At 40.0% G+C, this 19,300-nt stretch overlaps 1 protein-coding gene across 4 annotated transcripts in view; it reads left to right on the top strand.

The window, feature by feature from the left end:
* Nucleotides 1–19,300, top strand: part of JAK1 (Janus kinase 1) — a 62,639-nt gene that overhangs the window by 26,103 nt on the left and 17,236 nt on the right. For 3 of the 4 annotated variants that reach the window (XM_055724525.1, XM_055724522.1, XM_055724523.1), the window contains exons 2-8: nucleotides 5,846–5,925; nucleotides 6,793–6,991; nucleotides 9,207–9,330; nucleotides 14,500–14,653; nucleotides 16,571–16,734; nucleotides 17,290–17,629; nucleotides 19,110–19,286. In XM_055724525.1, coding sequence (XP_055580500.1) covers nucleotides 5,920–5,925; nucleotides 6,793–6,991; nucleotides 9,207–9,330; nucleotides 14,500–14,653; nucleotides 16,571–16,734; nucleotides 17,290–17,629; nucleotides 19,110–19,286 — 1,164 coding nt within the window. In that variant the 5' untranslated portion in view covers nucleotides 5,846–5,919. The remainder of the gene's footprint in view (nucleotides 1–5,845; nucleotides 5,926–6,792; nucleotides 6,992–9,206; nucleotides 9,331–14,499; nucleotides 14,654–16,570; nucleotides 16,735–17,289; nucleotides 17,630–19,109; nucleotides 19,287–19,300) is intronic. The other variant, XM_055724524.1, reaches the window with a different exon arrangement.

The following is a 19,300-nucleotide window of genomic DNA, read 5'->3' as shown; positions in this document are numbered from 1 at the left end:
TTTTTAAAACAAAGTTTTACAACATAGATCAGTCATATCGCAGAATGAATACTATAGAAAAACCCAAGGGGAATTAGTAATTCTGGTTTTGGGGCAAAGGTAAACAGCATGTGGTGAGATCAGTCTGAATAAAAGAATAAAATAGATGAATACTAAATTGTACATTCAGTGACAGAGTCCTGTGGAAAAAAATAGCATGTGATCACATACATAAAGGTGATGAAGTATTGCATACACACAGAAAACACCCAAATACAATTTAAAAAGCAGCCTCGTTCTGTCCTGTAGCATTTGTGTTCTTGAATTTCCAGGAATAATACTTTAAAAGCTTTTTTCTTCAATATGACTCGGAAAGAAACATCCCCAGAAAAGAGCACTGATAGTAGTTATTACATTTAATCCCAAAGTATTAGTTATTAACGAATGGGAGTGTCAAGAGCTGAGTTAGCAGCAGTTAGCTCACTGATTTTATGAGCAGATCCACAGGTCAGAAGATGACATGGGCACTGTAGGCAGTAGAGAGGGAAGCGCTGAGCTTTTTGCTGTCCTCAGATTTACTTGGACAACAGTTTTAGACCTGAAGGAGCTCTGTGTATGGTCATGTTCTACTCTATAATGAAAAGTTTTTATCTTTTTCTCTCCAGTGAGCTTTAGTTAATCGAGGCTGGTCCAGTCTTTGCCTGCTGTGGTGGTAGGTTGTGTCTTCCCAGGGCTGCTGTAGGAGGGTCTTGGTCAGCGGTTCGATAGCTCCTTTGGTAAACTGGGATTTTAACTGCTGCTTCACTCCTTGCTGTCGTATCATTCCTGTCATTTTCTCTTGTTAAAATTTATGAAGGAGAGTGTTTGGTTTTATTTTAAATGAGTCTCTGATAGGTTATGCTAGATTAGATGCATGTACCATGCTGAATGGGCTGTGACAAGTTTCTTTACTAGTATGTTGAAAAAAATAATACTAATAGAGAACTTCTGGGCTGACATAAACTATGAATACTACAAAAATGCCATGCCCTGCAGGCTTAAGGAAAGCCTGTTACTTTCTTGCCATAAGCAATCATAAACATCCCCTGGCTCTGTCACAGTCATGAAACCAGAAACTGAATTGGCTGAAGGGGGAAAAAAGAGGAAGAACTTGCAAATGGTGCTTCGAACTGACTTCTGGTTTGGTCAGATTTTATCTGGGATTTTCCTCTCCTCACATTTTAGGGACTTTTGCCCCCAGAATAGACCTTCCATCTTTGCATTTTGCTTTCATGATCTTTGTTTATGGTGGAAGCATGGACAGCACAGGCAGTGGTGTAGCAGGGTTGGCGCAGGAGGTCAGCAGCACCAGCTGGAGTCTTGTTTTCCTGTCAGAACTCCCCATAATGAGCTGGAGGCAAAACTTGCATTTTAAATCCAAGCAGGTCTGAGTGCACAGGTTTACCTCAGGATAAGCATGGATGTGTGCTGGGGAGTTCCTTCTCAAAACCTTTGGGTTTCGTAGTTTTCAGTGGTCCATTAAAATGTTTTATGAGTGGAAAACAAAGGGTGCTGGGTCTCGGGGGTCCAGCGGGCATGGGCAGCACCTTTCAGGGGAGCTGAGGGCATTTCTCCTGGCAGGCACAGCAGCTCTGCTTGCATCTCCTCCACGTCGCAGTGCCTTTCTTCTGGGAATTGCAGCAGTTCTGCTGGGAGAAAATTAAGTGTGTCCCAGTGACAGCGAGAAAACTGAGTTGGGGTAAAAACTCAACAAACCCTTTGTCTACTTATATGGGGAGCCTAAGCTGTGTGACATCCATTGCCTTGTTTCAACTTGGGTGAGAAGTTTTCTTAAAAATGCCCATTAGCGCTTGTAGCCAGTTTCTGTTGGTATCAGATGTCTTGAAGTATCTCCCAGCTGACAGTTTTATCCTCTGTTTCCTTATTCAAGTGAAGCTCTTTTTGTGTTTTGGGTTGTTTTTTTTTTAGAGGGGGACTCTTGGCAGACCGGGTGCAGATGTTCCAGCTTCACAGGAGGCTTCAGAGCCAGGCTGGCTTTCCCAGGCTTCTCCTTCCACAATAGTGGCTTAACTTCTTTCTGGTTCAAGGAAGATTTGCAGTTGTTTCTAAAGTATTTAATTTATGCCTTTGCCTTTTCTTTGTTTGATTTTTGAGGCATGCAAAAGTTTAAAGGGGTCATTTAATAGTGTTGTACATTTGTAGGGTTTTTTTCCTTAGAAATGTTGGGACTATTGGGCTTGAACCGTTCTGCTTTTACTAAGGTAATCTTGTCTGTGGCAAGTCATAGGCAGGAACCTGAATTTTTACCAACTATTATTCTCTTCCAGGTATTTAGTTAAGTATGAATAGTTTAATAGGCAACCAGAAACAAACTAATTTTGAACAACCTGTCTTTAGATTTTCCTCTCCCTATTTTTTAACTTTTCATCTTTCTGATACCAAAATTTTGCGGGAGCTTCATCAGTGTATGAGAAAAAAATACTTTCTGTGGGCTCCAGATCTGTTCATTGACCTTGTCCAAAGAAATTAGATATGAGTTTAGGCAATTGTGGGTGCATGGTTTTGTTTTTGTGCATGTGTGCACCCAAAATCACTGATTTTGTGGTTGTTAACCTTGCATGAAGAATGAGTCATTGTCCCCCTCTGCTGGCAGTGCACCGGGCTGGGGATTTGTTCACCCTGACAGCCAGCGAAGTTACTCTGTGAATGAAATACAGAAGGTGGCAGGTATGTGTGTATATGTTGGTCAGGATTTTAAATGGCCAGAGAAACCCTTTGCTTTGGGGAGTGCTTGAAAAGCTATAATGCAGCAGCTTTTGAGGTGAAGATACCAAGTGGTATCTTGAGTAAAGCCATCCAACCTTCCCCGAAATGTTTTGCAGCATGCATTGCAAAAGACTTGTTTCCCCCATGAGAAGAAAAACACACTCTGAAAAGTGCAGATTCTGTCTTGTCAGTCAGACTACTCCCAGCAGTATCCCTGTCATCCGATGCTAAGTCCCCTGGAGCCGTGCTGCTCAAGGAGGATGGGTAAAGTGTTGGGAAGTGCTGCAAGAATGAGCAGGGGAAAGTGGAGCTTGTGCAGGAAGAGACCAGTGGAACATGGCACAAGCCAAGCAAAGTGCAACCTGAGAAGGGATCCAGCTGGTGTCTATAAGTTCATCAGGGAAATACGAGCAAGGGAGATAATCTGCAGAAGATACACAAAACAATGGTCTGCTGAGGCTCTGAAACCTTGTAAGTGGCAAAGGATAAATATCCCCTTCAGATTTCTGAGATGAAGCATGAGGGCTGTGTAACATGATGCCTAAGACTGCAAGAGACTGAATGTAATGGCCATGGGGAGCTCTGGGTCATGCACATGGGACTGGGGTGAGCCTTGCAGAGGGGACAGTCCCATGGCTGCCTGTATGTGCTGGCAGGCAGCCGGGTCTGGAGGAGCGAAGGGCTGCCGTAGTGCTGGCCGGGCTGGCACTGGGTGCCATCACCTGTATGTATGTAATATTAATGTGTAGGACTGGTAAGAGATGCTACTGTTAAGAGAGAGCAGGAATGTGTCTTGTTCAAAGGATGCTTTTTGGAAGATTAAGATGCATTTTTAAAAAGGTGAATTCCTGACATTGAGCATGGGAATATCTGGAAAACCTGTTTGTAAATATTAAGTTAGAGATTGGATGTTGGTTTGTTTGGTTCATCCCCTGAAGTGTATTGTAAATGAAGCGCTTAAGGCTTTTTGTATTCTGGGAATTGCTGCTGCGATTAGAAACAAAAGGACAAACTACTAAGCAAACCCAAAGAACTTATGTTGAAAAGCAACAATTTTGATTTATGAATCTGCAAGAAGGCAATGGTTTTATATTTCCCTTCACATTTTAAAACATCTGGATGATCTTTTTACTGTTATGCCCACACAGACATTAAAATATATTGAGTTTCATAGAACAGTTTGAGTTGGAAGGGACATTAAAGATCATCTGGTTCCAACCCCCCTGCCATGTAAAATGTTTAAAAGAGAGTGTTTTCAATTAGATTAAAGCTAATATCTTTAGCCTTTTGTGTTTAATTTTTATGGTCCTGTGCAGAAATAATTACTGGCTTGTCTGCATGTTGCAGTAGTCATGCTCTCAATTACTTCTTCCCCATATTACTGCTGGAGGAATGTGTCTGGAAACTCAGATTTAGCATTAAAGTGGCACGGATGGAAGGAACATTCAATTTAATTGTAAATGTGTGCTGTGCTGTTAAATGTGGGGTTTTTTCTATTTTATCACATTTGCTGGGCACTTCCCAAGCACAAGGGAAGCTTGTGCAGCAGTGTCAGACTTTTCTCCTGTCTAAGTGTAAGGCTTGTAAATCAATATTCATCGAAGTCTGTTATATCAGATTAAGGCCTAATGCTGTTGCAGTGAAACCAATACACATTTAGTTCAAGTATGTTTTGGCAGAGATAGCAGAGAAGAGAAAAAGGTGGGGATGGAGAATACAAATGGAGGAGTCTTTCACCCTCAGATGAGTAATGGGTGATGTTTACCAAACCAGCAGTACTGTCAGGTTTAGATCAGGCACATTTTGTCACATTTAGTTTGCCATTGCTCTTCGTTAGTGACTATGCCAGGAGAAGCAAGTGGAATAGTTCTCCCTTGAGAGCATGGAGCCGTGGCTTGTGGACAGTGACGCGGGACCAGGGCCAGAGCACAGGAGTCTCTCTGCAGATGCAGAAGAGAGTCCCACATCCTTCCTCTCTTCAAGGAGTCCAGACTCCTTCCCCATCTGGCTTATTCCCATTCCTTAGGAGAGGAGCAGCCTGTCTGCCCTTGGAAGGAAACATCACCCATGCCTTTCAAGCATGCCAGCACTTTCACTGATGCTCCATGCTCTACCATCAGGACTTCTTACCAATCAGGACAGATTTCTTAACAATCCCCACTCTTTCCCCACCTGCTTCTTAAGTATTCCTGTAGCATCTCGTTGATTTTAACAGCCGTGCCTGGTATTAGATAGTGCTTTAAGTAGAGGCACTGTCATGCCTGCCAGTAAAAGAAAAAAAGATGGTATTGTTATTTTGCTGGTTTGCTTCAGGTGATGAGGATAACCTCTAACTTTGGGTGGGACTAGTTTTGCAAACCAGCCCCAGAATACTGAGGTGGTTTGTGGTGTTTTTAAGCCTTAGATAAGGCTTAACACCCCCCCCACCCCCCCATGTAGGCTCCTGGAAAGGTGCCTGTGCTGCTTGAAGACACTGAAGACATGGGCTGTGCTCCTTGTGAACAAGGTTCCTCTGACAGAAATACAACCCTTGCAGTGATGCTCCCTTGAGTAGCTTCCTTATTCTCTGCATCCCACCCAAGGCTCTGCACTTTTCATAGGGCAAAGGAGACTAAAATAAAGAAAAAAACCACAATCATTTGAAGGGGAAGACACAGTAGAGACTAGGGAAGAATTGGAATTAGCAATATGAAGTTAAAAATGTGAAGAATGAAGTGACTTCAAAAGCCACAAAGGAAGTAGAGCAAAGAAAAGAAAGCTTCTTTGGTGTCACAGCTAAAGGTTGCAGTGAGTGCAACACTAAACTGATGGTTAATGCTCTGAAAATAGGAAAAAAACCCCAATGAATAATGAAGGCTTTCCCCTGTTTTTTGTTTGCATCTCAGTCAGGGCATCCAAAGAGTCAAAAGAAATCAGTAGACTTACATAGATTCCTAGACACTTGCTATGACTGTCTTTGGCTGAGACTAGGTCTGGATCTCAGTTACATTAAATGAAAGATTCCCTTGGATTTCAAGTGGCATTTTATCAGCCAGGCCATATATTTTGTGCCTCAAACTGTACAAAGCCATTCTTGACAATATTATTTTTTTTTTTCCAGCCAGAGTCAAGTTGCTTTTGGAAAGTGTGAAGATAATCCATTTCAGTTGTGTGGAGGATCAGACAGTCACATAAATGCAGGTGTGTTGGCTTTTGAGGTTTGGTTTTGTTTGTTTGTTTTTCGGTGGGAGGATTGATTTCATAAACTGTAGAATTGGTGGTTTGGGTTTTTGTTATTAATTGAGCAAAGGCGTAGTAAAACGTGGAACACAGACCCTGTAATACCTGGAGTGTGTGTTCTTCTATTTCCTTTCTGCTCTTTCTATTAAGCACTGGGTATAAAATGCAACATGCATTTTCTTTCGAGTCAGAGCTGTCTTGTATGCATTCTTGGCAGTCTAAAAGCTATTGGATTAAACCTACTTAATGCTACTTTTTCCTTCTGGAGAGAGAGAGAAGTAATAATAAAAACCTAACTCTCCAGTAAAGTTCTTTTCATCATGACACATCAAGTATCAGATGTTTAAAAAACAAAGGGTGAGAGGGGAGAAAACTATCAAAAATATTTAGCTGTTAAGGAGACAGTAAAAATAGAAGCTACCTTTTTTTTCATTTTAAGGAAATATAAATTGTACTGTTTATATTACCAAGCCTCAAGTATTGTTTTTCAGCCAGTTAGGTGCTTAAGGATGTGAAAGTTATTCCTGCTTTACAGTCAAAAGAGAAACCTCCTAGAATAGTTGTGGAACCACCAGAACAGAAGGGAATTATTTGGAACAGAGTTACCAGAAACAGAATAAATATTGACATTTCTTTTTTCACTTCTCCCCTTGTTTGTGAAAGGGGGACCTGATTTTCAGTAATCAGGTTCCCAGTGTGAAGACTCTGAGATGCGTTGTGCCTAGCCCATCATAGTGTACAGCAGCCTCATCAGCAATGGATTTGTGTTCTGATAAATACTCAAACTCTGCTTCACGTTTTCCTTAACTATTTTTCCTCCACTTTCAGTATCTAAATGTAAAGGAAGATTGCAAGGCCATGGCTTTCTGTGCAAAAATGAGGAGCACAAAGAAGAGTGAAGTAAACCTGGAAGCTCAGCATCAGGGTTTAGAAATACTTCTATACGTGCAAGATAAAAATCCCATTTGTTACACCAGTGGCGAGTTTACCTCGGAGGAGCTGTGCATTATAGCTGCCAAGAGGTGTTGTGAGTATTTGGATTTTATGTAAGTTCTCAGTGGCAAGGCCTGACAGTATCGAAAGTGATGCATCCTTCTCTGCATGTAAGTCAATGTTTGTAGAAGAAATGTGCGTGTTATATAGTCTAGGATGGAAACTTTTGCCAAGGGTCTGTTTGCGCAGTTCTTAAACTGCTTGGAATGGAAGAAATGGTGGCAGAGACTGTCTTGAGGTTCACCTAAAGTGACGATCTCCCACCGTGGTTTCTGGCAGATACAGGTACTAATTCTTTAATTTGGGTGAGGTGATTATGTTTCTTTTAAAAGGAGACGCCATATACAAATAAGTTAACACAAAGTGGCTTTTACTTTGCACAGGAGTTGGTAAACCTGTCAGGATCTGTCCTATGTTATAAAAATTTTTGGAGAGGGCTCATGAAAAAAACAAAACCAAACCCAAAACCTATTTGCTACTTTCCGCTTTTAGGTTTCTGTTATTTGACACCCCTTTGCAGAGTTATTCAACAGTTAAGATCACCTGAACTGCACACCATTGTGGTAACACGTCAGCGTATGATGAAAAGTCCTTGCTTTGTTACTGTGGTCCTTGGCTCAGCAAAATGTTTGAACATATATGTAATTCTACTGGAATTAGTGGATTTAATCTATGTTTGAGCCTCATGAAACCAGTGTGCTTTTCTATTTATGATGCTACAGTTCTTTCCTGCCCTGATCCCGAGTTTGTGTTTCCCAAGCTTCACAGAACACTATTACTCAGCTGATGTGGGAGTGGTGAATCTGGCTGTCTAAATGGACAAACTGGGCTTTAGCTTTCCTGCAGCTTTAAAATATTTTCTTTTCCCGTGTCGTCTTGATGCCTGTGACATTGAGTACCTTTTAGTTCATTTTACCTAATTGCTTCCTTTCCATTGGAAAGGCAGGAATGATGGGAATCTGCAGGACAAACCTCATCAAATAAGTACTCATGTTGTTTTTGAATAGTTTTAATGAAAATGAGGAGTACTGACACTCCACATATTTCTGTCAGCATGGAAGAGCTGTGAACTTCTACTGTTTGTATGGGTGTGAACCCGCACACTGTGCAGCTGCACCCAGTAATTTCTGTTGGAAGTTCAGAACCTTTGAAGAAATTACTTAAAGTGAGCTTTCCTTAAAGGAACTTTTTTCTGCCTTCTCTTGCTTTTCACTAAGTCCACAGCACATGGCAGTGAAGTACAAAAGTCTTACCTGTTTCAACAGGCCTGTGATGCTGGTCTCTGCTGTAAATCACAACTTGAATGTTAAACAATCGATGGCATTTCTGTACTGCTTGTTGACTGGCAGAAGGCAACGGCTGCCCAACACCACCTTCTGTGAACTTTGCAATTAAGCTGTTTTTATTCCCTTGACTTCTCTTCTTCCCTTCTGCTGTCTCTACCCAATTCACAATATAGAGTTTCACTGAATTCCACAGGACCCCAACAAAGTGCTCTGCACTTGGCCTAATTTCAGAAAGACACTTAAGCACATGCTACAGTGCTTTCTGCAGCAGAACTACTTGGCTGCTTTTGCAAAAAGGTACTGCCTCCTGTGGAGCAGGAAACCAAAGCAAGGATTACAACAAGGGTAGACCTGTAAACATACCATGGTCTGTTTTCCTTTGGGATGATGTAAATACAAAGGTTAAAGCAGGTCGGCCTAGACATACAATTCAAAGTCTGTTCTTCATTGGAAACCCCTCTGTTGAACTAGCAAAGAATGGAAAGATTCTGCTTGTTTGCTAGTGAGAAGGGGATTTTCATTGTTTCATTAAAACCTTCTTTTTCAACTAGGGGAATAAAATTTATTAATAAAATAAAACTGACAACAAAGTTGTGGTATCACTTGAGTCGTTTTGTTAAAACACCCGTTTCTGTCGTCTGGAAAAAGTGGAGATTTTTAAATCGTTTCCTCTTAAGTTCAGACCTTTGGCAAAATCAGGATTTCAGAGTAAGTTTAATGTTAGAAGTAGCTTAAATGATACACTGTTTAATACATGATAAATCTGTTTGAGTGAACCAATGTGCAGTTTGCAGTTCCACTTTAACAATAACTTTCTAATGTTTGTTTTAAACTAATCCTAGTATCAGTTTCTGTTCATGGTCTATTTTGCAAGATCAGATATTTACGCATTTGTATTATTGGGACACACATATATGTATTGTAGCCATGCAATTCATACATTTGTTTACTTTTCTCTGACAGCTATATCTCCTCTGTGCCATAATCTCTTTGCCCTGTATGATGAAAACAAAAGACTCTGGTATGCACCAAACCAGGTCTTCAAGATAGATGAAAAAACATCACACCAGCTCCATTATCGAATGAGGTAAGTGCAAAACATCTGAAATACGATTCTTTAACTGTATGTGGATGCTCTGACTCTTACTACTGAACTCACTGAAGAAGCAGGAAAGCAAACCCAAAAGAAGCAGCTTGCTTTTCACAGCATAGGTAAGAGATGAACAGTAAAAGCTTAAAATGTCTTGTCTCCTGATTTTTTTTTCATCTTTGCTATTGAAAAAAGCCCCAGAAGTTGAAAACCCACAAGAACCCTTATTCACAAAGCTGTAGGTGACTGAAGTAACGAAAAGGTAAATTGAAGAAAATGGCTGGAAAACATTGTTTTATTATGTCACTATTTTGAATGTTTCAAGTGCCTTGGAACACTTTGAAGTGTTCAGAGTGAACTGTACTCCTACTGAAGTTAATGGGAATTTTACAATGAACTTGAAAGGAGAAAGCAACATGCTATTACTTTTGAAATTCTCTAGGACTGTAGGGGAATCAGCATGACCTCACTGTGAGTCGCATGCACTAGACTGTAGAAAGCATCAGAAAGTAGAAACCATTGTTCCCAAGATGTTTACCTGACATGTACCATCAGGTTGATCTTCAGGTGGCGTCCTTAAAATGCAGCACATAGCATGCTGAGGTTGCTGGGGCTGAATGGGTACAGCAGCCCTCATCCACTGGGAAATGAAAACAGTAATGCTGACAACTGTTGAGCGCTCTCACATACTGTAGCTAAAGGAAGCATGCCCTCCTTTTAGGATTTGACAGAAATCTATTTCTGCACATTATACTGCCGCCGCCTTTTCATTTTTGTTATGACTTTTCTTCTTGCATTAATTCGAGCGTTAAGTGTATGATATAGGAGAACAGTATGTGGAATAAACTTTGCTTCCAGGAATAATTATCTAGAAACTTTACCCATCTTGCTAAACCAAGTCCACAGATCATTTCTGTCGATTCTTCAAGGTACAACTGTAAGAAAATAAGCTTCTACGTAATATTCCCTCTTCGCCTTAAAATGTAATACATACATGGTCAGTTTGTGCTATAGCGAAAAAACTTCAAGTGGTAATATAGCTGTGTGCATTTTAACATCTTTTTTTCTGATAATCTCTAGTTAGACAACATGACTGTCCCTTGTACATGCTAAGGGGGGGATCGGCATGTATAAACTTCAGGTTGTGCATCCAAACTGTTTTCTAGGCTTGTTAGAGAATAACAGCCTCTTTGCTTATACAGATAGAGACAGCTTTGAAAAGGTGATCTTTGAATTGTAAGGTTGTGATTCTGATTACGTTTGTGCCAGACAAAAATACTGGCAGTCAACAAACAGATCTTTGCTTTTCAAGTAATTATAATACTGACAGCTATTATATTATAGTCTTTTCTTTAACACAGTCTTTTAGTTGTGTTAATGACTTAACCTTGTCTAATCTCAGATTTAAACAGCTGTGATTTGGCAAATAAAACGCCATAGAGTAATGACTCCACAAGAAGCTCTGAGGACTCTGATGGCCTCTTACAGAGCATTCAGTGCCCTTTCTTGCTTTAAGAGATCGGTCAGATTAACCATATACTGGATAATAATAAAATTTCTTGGTATAATGTGAGTCTGGGGTGTTTTCCCCTGATACTGAAATTCTTTGATGTGGTCTGCTTTTTTTCAGTAAAAAGAAAGTGGTATTTTAAAAGTGTAGTTGTGGGAATTTAATTTATCTAATTAGAAGTATGATACCGGTTTTATCTCAATTCTTAAAAAATAACTTCTGCTGTGTTTGGTGTCCATATGTTTCTGCTTTGGGTGAATGGTGAGAGCTCTCTCCAGGTACTCTTCCATTCCTACTGCATCTTACCTGCATAGTGGGTAAATGCCACCTTCTTTAAAACTGCTTGAAGAACTCCCTCTTATAAACCTTCTTTGACTATTTGTAACTCTTATCAGCTGATAGGTATATAGGCAAAATTGATGTTGAACTTTATTTTCTGGAAATTTTTCTATTCTACCATTTTATAGAATGAAGCTATGGAAAATGCTCTGCTTTCCCTATTTAAAAAGTTTTGGTGGTTTATTTTTTTGAGCTTTGGAGTTGGGATTTGAAGTTTGGCAAGGATGTCTCTTTTGTCAGATATACTTCATCCATGTAAAACTGGCAAACTTTGGGCCAAGAATATGTATTTAAAATAATTTCACATGCACTTATGAAGAGCCTATATGAGTTAAGCACTAAAATCTAAAGATTCCCATCTCCCTAAGAATACTGCCATGTATTGATGAAGTGGTATTTTCCTTTCTTTCATTTCTGATCTGTTGTGTATCTTGGCTTGGGCATCTGAACTAGAGAGCAGGGCAGAGCACTGTAAAATTATGAGCAATACTGGATTGTGAAATTGTTCTCTAAACGACTATTGTTTATTCTGAGCTCTGCAAGAGCAGAATTCCTCTTGAAAAAGGAAAATGCTCTGAGCTTATTCAGTAGTGCAGTGTATTAGACTGTATCTAGCGATTTAGAGACTAAATCATTTTTATGTGGACAACCTTATGTTTGAAATTTCATTACATTGATAGATTTGATTTAGTCGTGTCCTATTGAAATAATATATATAAAATGAAGGTATGTGACTGAGTAGTTTCAAATGTTTTTAGATGATTGGTTTCTCTCCCACTGCTGAAAGCTTTAGATTTGGTTTCTGATTGTGTGGACTTCCTGTCTTCCTCCTGCTCCCATCAAATCTGTGCCAGCTGCTGTACTTTGGTGATATTTTAAAAGGACTTCGTTTTCTCAAGAAACTTTTTAACTAGCACTGTATTTCTTTCATTTACCTCAAGCTTAAAAAAAAAAAAAAAGTCTACAACATAAGAAACCACAATATTTTGTGATGCTCTGGTCTAATTAGCACACCAGCTGGTGGACGAGGAGTTTAACTGTTCCATAGCTGCATTGTGTTTAAGCCAGAGGTAGCAGTGTTTCTTGGTGTGGAGAAAGGACCCAAAGAAATGTTTCTGGAAGCTCTGATAAGAGGGGTGATCACAGCTGCTGTAGGTGAAAGAGAACAGCAGGTCCCCCTCCAGCATTTCCACCACTCCTTGGCCAGATTGAACTGGTGAAGTGCAAAGCTGCTCCTTCCCGGGGGTGACCCGCTCGGGCTGACTCCCAAAATCCCTCTGGCTGTCTCTCACCCATGCTGCAGGTGCCTGCCCTGGGCTAAAATGCTCTAAAGGAGGAGTGGGTCATGCTCCTGAAACATAGGAGCCCTCAGTCTCCAGCCCGTTTGCAGGACTTCTGAATTGGAAAGCTTGTGCTCCTGTTTCTGTTTGTGAAAATGGAATAGTAATAATCTGTCTCCCCCTTGTCACAAGTCCATCAGTCTGTTCAAGGGAGACTGTCCTTTATTTATATGGTTCCTCAAACAATTTTTATTGTAAATTTTAAGTGTTGTCTTAATTGATGTGGTTTAAATGGGGAAGGAGTAAATTCTCCTCTCAGTTACAAACAGTACGCAATACCTTGCCCATAATTCTTTTCAGGAAATAACAAAAGAATGTGAGGTATTAATTATCACTCATTTTTATAAAGTAGCATATGAAAACAAGGTATTTCCTGGAGGCAGAAGGATTTGCTTTGCTCTGCTTTTCATGCTTCTGCTCTGCTTTTCATGCTTCAACCAAAGGAGTTCTGCATTACCTCACAGTACTTGTCAGGAATTTTTGGTGTAGTTGTGTGTTGGTGTTCCTACTCACGCTATAGACATGTGCTTTTGGGGGACTTAAAAACAACTTACCAAAAAGAAAAGATGTACAGAAACACAGTACAGAAAGTCTCACCTCTTAAAGTATAATTTGATACGTAATTCTTCAGTTGAATGGTCAACTTACTGTGCAGATAACTATGTGTGATTAAAAGTCATGATGCTGAAGTAAAAGTGCCAATTTTGCTTTGCTTTTGAAGACCCTGACTCTGGACTGAGGCTGATACACACCAACCTCAACCACTGCAGGACTGGGGTTTAATCCATGAACTTATATTCTGTTCAGAGTCAAATCACAAAGATAGTCGCATAACTTTAAAACACACATGTTTGCATGCGGGTTGTCCTGCACCATAATGTTTGTAAGCATTGATTTTACATTTCCCTTTGTATTAATGCAGAGAGACACACACAGACAGACACACACACACGTGTGTGTGCATGGTTTGCTCTTGCTGGTGCTGAATGCTCCTCTGGAATTAGATGGACGTGTTCTTATAGAAGTCATTTCTACTTAGCAGTTGGGTAGGTCTGCTCTGCTGTGGCCTTTTAATTGTAAGTAGTACATGATCACATGCAAGGCATGAACCTTTGCAAAAGGCACATTGATTCAAACCAGATTTAACTAAACTTTATTTAAAATGTTAATAGAACCCAGATAAACACAAATTTCCATAACAGTTTAGGCAAAGATTTCTCAAAAGGTGCAAAGAGAGGCTCCAAAATTTCAATTCTTTTCAGCAGATGCCAGCTCCTTTAGCAGCTTTTCAGTTAAATAGCCTTGCATACAGATGTGGCTAAAAAGCTTGTTTGCAATATACACAGAAGATCAGCTGTGTCCCTTGAAGACCAGATGATTTGAATTAGTGCTTTTTTCACCAGCTCCATCCGAAACCAGAGGGAAGCAGACATTCCAGGGAGCGAGGCATCGTGCTGCTTCCTGCTCCAGCTGTGGGGGAGGTACTCATGGCAGTTCTGCCCTGCACATTGCTTTGGTGCCGATAGAAGAGGAGGCCTGAAGTCTTGCTAGCCCTTTAGATGAGTCGTTTTATCTTGGAATGCAAATGCCAGTCATCGCACGGTAGAAGCATTACAGTCTCATACTGCTCAAGCAGTGTCAGGGGTGATGGAAATCTAATTGTCATCTGAGTGGTGGCTTCTTGTTTGGTGGACTGTGCAGGGATGCAACAGGCAGTCAGGTGTGAACTGTGAGTTAAGAGTGTGAGATACTGTTGAGTGGAAATGCTGAAGACCTTTGACTAATACACCATTTTCCCTCAATTCCTCAGGCCAGGCATGTGGTTTTTCTGCAGCAGACCATGTGCAAGCTGCAGCCTCAGGGACTGATGGGTTTCGACTTTTAACTGATTTTCTTTTAGAAGGTTAAAATACGTATCTACTGTAAACAGAGGATTTCCCCAAAAGTTTTTAAAGTTTATTCCTCTTTTCTTGTAAGGTACTACTTTACAAACTGGCATGGGACTAGTGAAAATGAACCCTCAGTGTGGAGGCATTCCCCAAGGAAAGCAAAGAACTCTTATGAGAAGAAGCCGGCACCAGAAGGAACTCCTATACTTGATGCAAACTCATTAGAATACATCTTTGCACAGGTAAGAGGTTGCTTGCAAGCATCACACAAAAACTATTTGATCCAGTAGAAGTGGCTTTAAAGACATTATCAAACTTCTAAAGTACATGCAACCTTACCTGTTAGTAATTGATAAGTGATTTCTTCATACTCCTGCGTGGTGGAGAGAAGAGAATTGGCTATGTGAAGAGCAACCTGCCTATATGCAGAACGTGTGAAGAAACTGTATGTCTCACAATCCAAAAAGGGCTACATTTTTATGGTGTACTTTCTTTTAATATCAACTATTTTTAGATATAAATGCTATCATCTTTTCTTTTGCCAAATATTTGCACACAACTTTGATATCCGTAGTCCTACGGAGAGGAGCAGCAGCAGTATTAAAACTGACAATATGGTGTCCTTTTAATGCGTCTTTTTTACTGTGTGGTGTAAAAGCATTGACTGATAATACCGCTGTCACACAGTCAGCTTACGTGCAGTTTTTATTTCCTTCTGTTGTGCCTCCCTCTTGGTGGCGGTACAGGCAGCACGCTGGATGTGGCAAGTAGGCAGGATCCCTATTTCAGAAGGCTTGTGCTCTTGGACAAAAAAGTTTGTCCATGATTTTGCAAACTCCAAACTGTGTAGTTTCACCAAAGAAGTGGGAAGGTTGAAGTTGATGAAGGCTTGTGAAATGAGCAAATTAAATGCATTGGAGGAAAACTTGTTTACTTTTAATTCTGAGTATAATTACTGCAGAATTTTAAGACTTTGAAATATGGTTGTGTCCCTCAGGAAAAGAGATAGCATGAAGGTGCTTCACTGAATCCTTGTTGTTTTGTTGTGAAACCAGAATAAAAGAAAATACCAAATTAGCTACAGCTATGTGTGCGTTTTAATGGTACCACCTGCATTTTAAAGTAGGAAAAGAAGCAAATCTTTTATTCTGTATAACCAAACTGACTTACACCTTTTTTTCTATGAACATTCCTGTGTACATATATGCAACTTTGCAAAATCACTATTTGAAAACATGCTGCAAAACTGGGTTTTGTCCTTTTTTTTTTTTTTTTTCCTTTCTCCTTTTTTTGAGTGTCAGCAAAAAGAATGAAAACATATTTCAACTTGTGGGATGAGTAGGGACCCTAATGGGTATTGTCAGACAATATTGTGTTAAGTAGAATTTTACTTCTGGGTAATAACATTTTAAAAAAAGGCCAGACAGACAATGCTAATGGTAGTATAAGGCAACAGAAATGTCTTTGCTCTTTGGTAACCAAATATTTTTTGGACTGTCCCAGAGCAAGGCGGCTGCCACAGAGTTTGCAATCTTGGCTTTGAGATGTGGCTTAGAGACTGAGTGCATGAGGTTCATAGAGACACCAGGCGATGAAGGACAAAGATAAAGCAGAGGCACGGAGTATTTGTTGCGTACTAGAAAAAAAAATTATGATGTGCTAGAAGGGGACAAGGGTGGTGCTTTCTTTAGTTAATTACAAAAAAAATTGAATTTTTGATGGGCTAGTATATAAAAGAAGGGGACAGGGGGTTTTGAAAGAGTCTGAGCAGCGCAGGTGTTCTGCCTGTGTGTCTATACACGTTCTTTGTGAAAGCCACCATGCTGTGGACTGCATGTGGGGTGGATATGCTGTGATGATCCACATGGTGATTCCAGCTGTTCCACAAACTGTCACTTCAAAACCAAAGTGCTGGTGTTTCTTCTCAAATAGGCAGGGTTTTGGGGTGAGTAGCACTTGCCTGTGTTGCTGTTTCACTGGCCTATGGGAAGACTGCATCAATTGCACAGCTCTTCCCTTCTACCCCATCCTGTCCTGGCTTACAGTTTTGGGTGACTCTTGCTCAAAGAGAGCTGTGATGTTGTGACATATTGCTTGCTTGTAGATGATCAAAGACAGGTACCAAATCTGGTAGCTTTCTTTTTTTGCTTCCTATGAAGGGTCAGTATGACCTAGTGAAAGGCCTGGCACCAATCCGTGATCCTAAAAATGATCAAGAGGTTCATGAAATTGAAAATGAATGTCTGGGGATGGCTGTCCTTGCAATCTCTCACTATGCCATCAAGAAAAAACTGAAGCTTCCTGAGCTTCCCAAAGATATCAGGTGAGCTGGGATAACTTCTTTGTCACTGTTGGGTCTGCTGTGCTTCTCTTCCAGAAAGGATTTTAAGCATTTTGCCTTCCAGGGTCTGACTGCACAGGAGTTACAAGCTCCGACACTACTGTTGCTAAGTGGGTCTTCCTAATCTTGTCAATAGGGATATGTCTTAGAAAACTGCATTTTTTTTTTCTCATCTGGAGTGTGTTTGAAATCTGTGCAGCTAGTGCATGCAGCATACTGATGTGTTGGCTTGCTGGGAATTCTGGGTTCTGGGTTAGCAGGTTCAGAAACGGCAGTGTTGTTAAGTGGCAACCTCATGAGAATACTGTTAGAATAAATTGTGTTATGGATTTGAGTGGGCTATATCCATCTGACTAAAAAGCTTTCAGTTAAGGTTATTATTTGAATTCCTATTGGCTATTAATGCTGTAACCCCCTGTTACAGTACCAACTGCACCTTGTTCTCTGTAACTCCTAAAATAAGGCAGTTGCACATTTTAGAGAGTTAAAAGTTTAGGAGACGACAGTATTAACCAATAGCATTGTTTTTCCTTCTAGCTACAAGCATTATATTCCTGAAACTTTGAACAAGACTATCAGACAGAGGAATTTTTTAACCAGGATTCGGATAAATAATGTTTTCAAGCATTTCCTTAAAGAGTTTAACAACAAAACCATTTGTGACAGCGTATCTCCACGTGATCTGAAAGTTAAATACTTATCAACAATGGAGACCTTGACTAAACATTATGGAGCAGAAATTTTTGAGACTTCATCTTTGCAGATTTCATCTGAGAATGAAATAAATAGATGTAATTGTGGAGACAATGAGATCCTCCCACGATACGAAGTCATCGTAACAGGAAACAATGGGATTCAGTGGAGGCTTAAGCCAAATGTAAGTATCCCTTGATAAGTGGGAATTAGAGGATTGTTTTGGGGGGCATAACTGTTTAAAAATGATCTTCAGACACTGCAGATCAGCTTTTTATTGAGAGGACTTCTTTCATAGGATTGTAGGATTATGCAGTTTGGAAGGGACTTCAGTAGGTGTGCAGTTCAAGCCCCTCTTCAGGGTTAGCTTGAGATCAGACCAGGTTGCTCGGGGCTTTATCCATTCTGGTCTTGAAAACTTCCAAGGATGGACACTGCACAACCTCTGTGGTTTAACAGGAAAATTAAAGACTGTACTGTGTCTGCAGACCAGACACAAGTCTTGAAAGAGAAATGTCTGTGGAGACCCTTAGGGTTTGGTGCCCTCTCTTGATATCAAAGTCTGTTAATGCTTTTTCTGTATATGGCACCCCAGGTGCTCTGTTTGCTCATCCCTGTAGACTTGTCATGAATAAATTAAAATATAGTGACATTAAAGCTAATCAGTGATACTTTAGTTGTTCCTTGTTTCAGTGCTGCTAATAGAACTCACTTTGCATAATCTCTTCTGTACTTTGTGTACATAAACATTAAATATGCTCTAGGTTTGAAGGGGTTATGCCATATTCTACAGTTTTTCTCCACATACAATACTTAAACAAACAGATCTCCTTTTGCTTGCCTCAGTTCCTGATAGTGATAAGAACCTACTGATAACTGTCTTCTGTAACATGGAAAGTAGTGTGCTTCGTTCTATTTAGATGTAACCTAACGATCTATCTCAACCTAACTGTCTATCTCTGATGGAGATTTTCTGATTTAAATGATAACATTAACGGGGAGGAGGGAAGGAGGAACTGATATTTGAGCAGAAAAGCTTGCAAGAAGTGCAGCCTGTTTCTTCTAAGGCTCCTGTTTCTGCTGCTTTATAGATTGTATTTATTTAAATGCCTAAACGAAAGACTTTCATCTCAACGTGAGCTTTCCTGTGACTAGCAGGAAGCTTTGATCAGCCTGAACATTTATCCTTTTTAAATAAGTAGTTGCTAATAATTTTCAATAATTTTTGACCTGTAAGATGATCAGCTTCATTGTGGGCTGCCTGCTGAATTTCATCTGCTGCTGGCAGTTCAGGCATGCAGTGTGAGAAGAATGTGGCTCTTGCATTTGGGCTGAGCTCTGAAAGGGTATTTCAAGTATATGATTTAGAAATTTTAGTAGAACTTTCAGCTCTGTACTGCTACTAAAATTATTCCTAGCATACCAAGAGAGAGGTAAGTCAGCTACCTTATGGCTTCTTGCCTTCATCCTCATGAAAACTGTATCGTGGACAATTCTTGATAGAAGTATATCCTTGCAACACAGATACATGGAACATGTAAATGAATTCATAATGCGGTGCGAAAAGCATTCAAGAATTAAATACGTGTGGAAGATTAATTTGTTGTGAATTTTCATTAAGATACGTTTTTATTACTGTACTTTTATCCAAAATATATTTCCAGTCTGTACAGATGGAGAAAGAGAAGAAGAAAAAATCTGATGGCAAGACCAAAAAGGAGGAAGAAAAACACAAAATTCAAGACTCATGGAACAATTTTTCCTATTTTCCTGAAATCACCCACATTGTCATCAAGGAAGAGTCTACAGTTAGCATTAACAAGCAGGATAACAAAAGGATGGTAAGAACTAAACC

This window comes from Falco cherrug, chromosome 12 (assembly GCF_023634085.1).
Source record: "Falco cherrug isolate bFalChe1 chromosome 12, bFalChe1.pri, whole genome shotgun sequence".
NCBI classification, from domain to species: domain Eukaryota; kingdom Metazoa; phylum Chordata; class Aves; order Falconiformes; family Falconidae; genus Falco; species Falco cherrug.
Note: the sequence above shows the minus strand (reverse complement) of the source record. Positions and strands in the feature narration are given on the sequence as shown.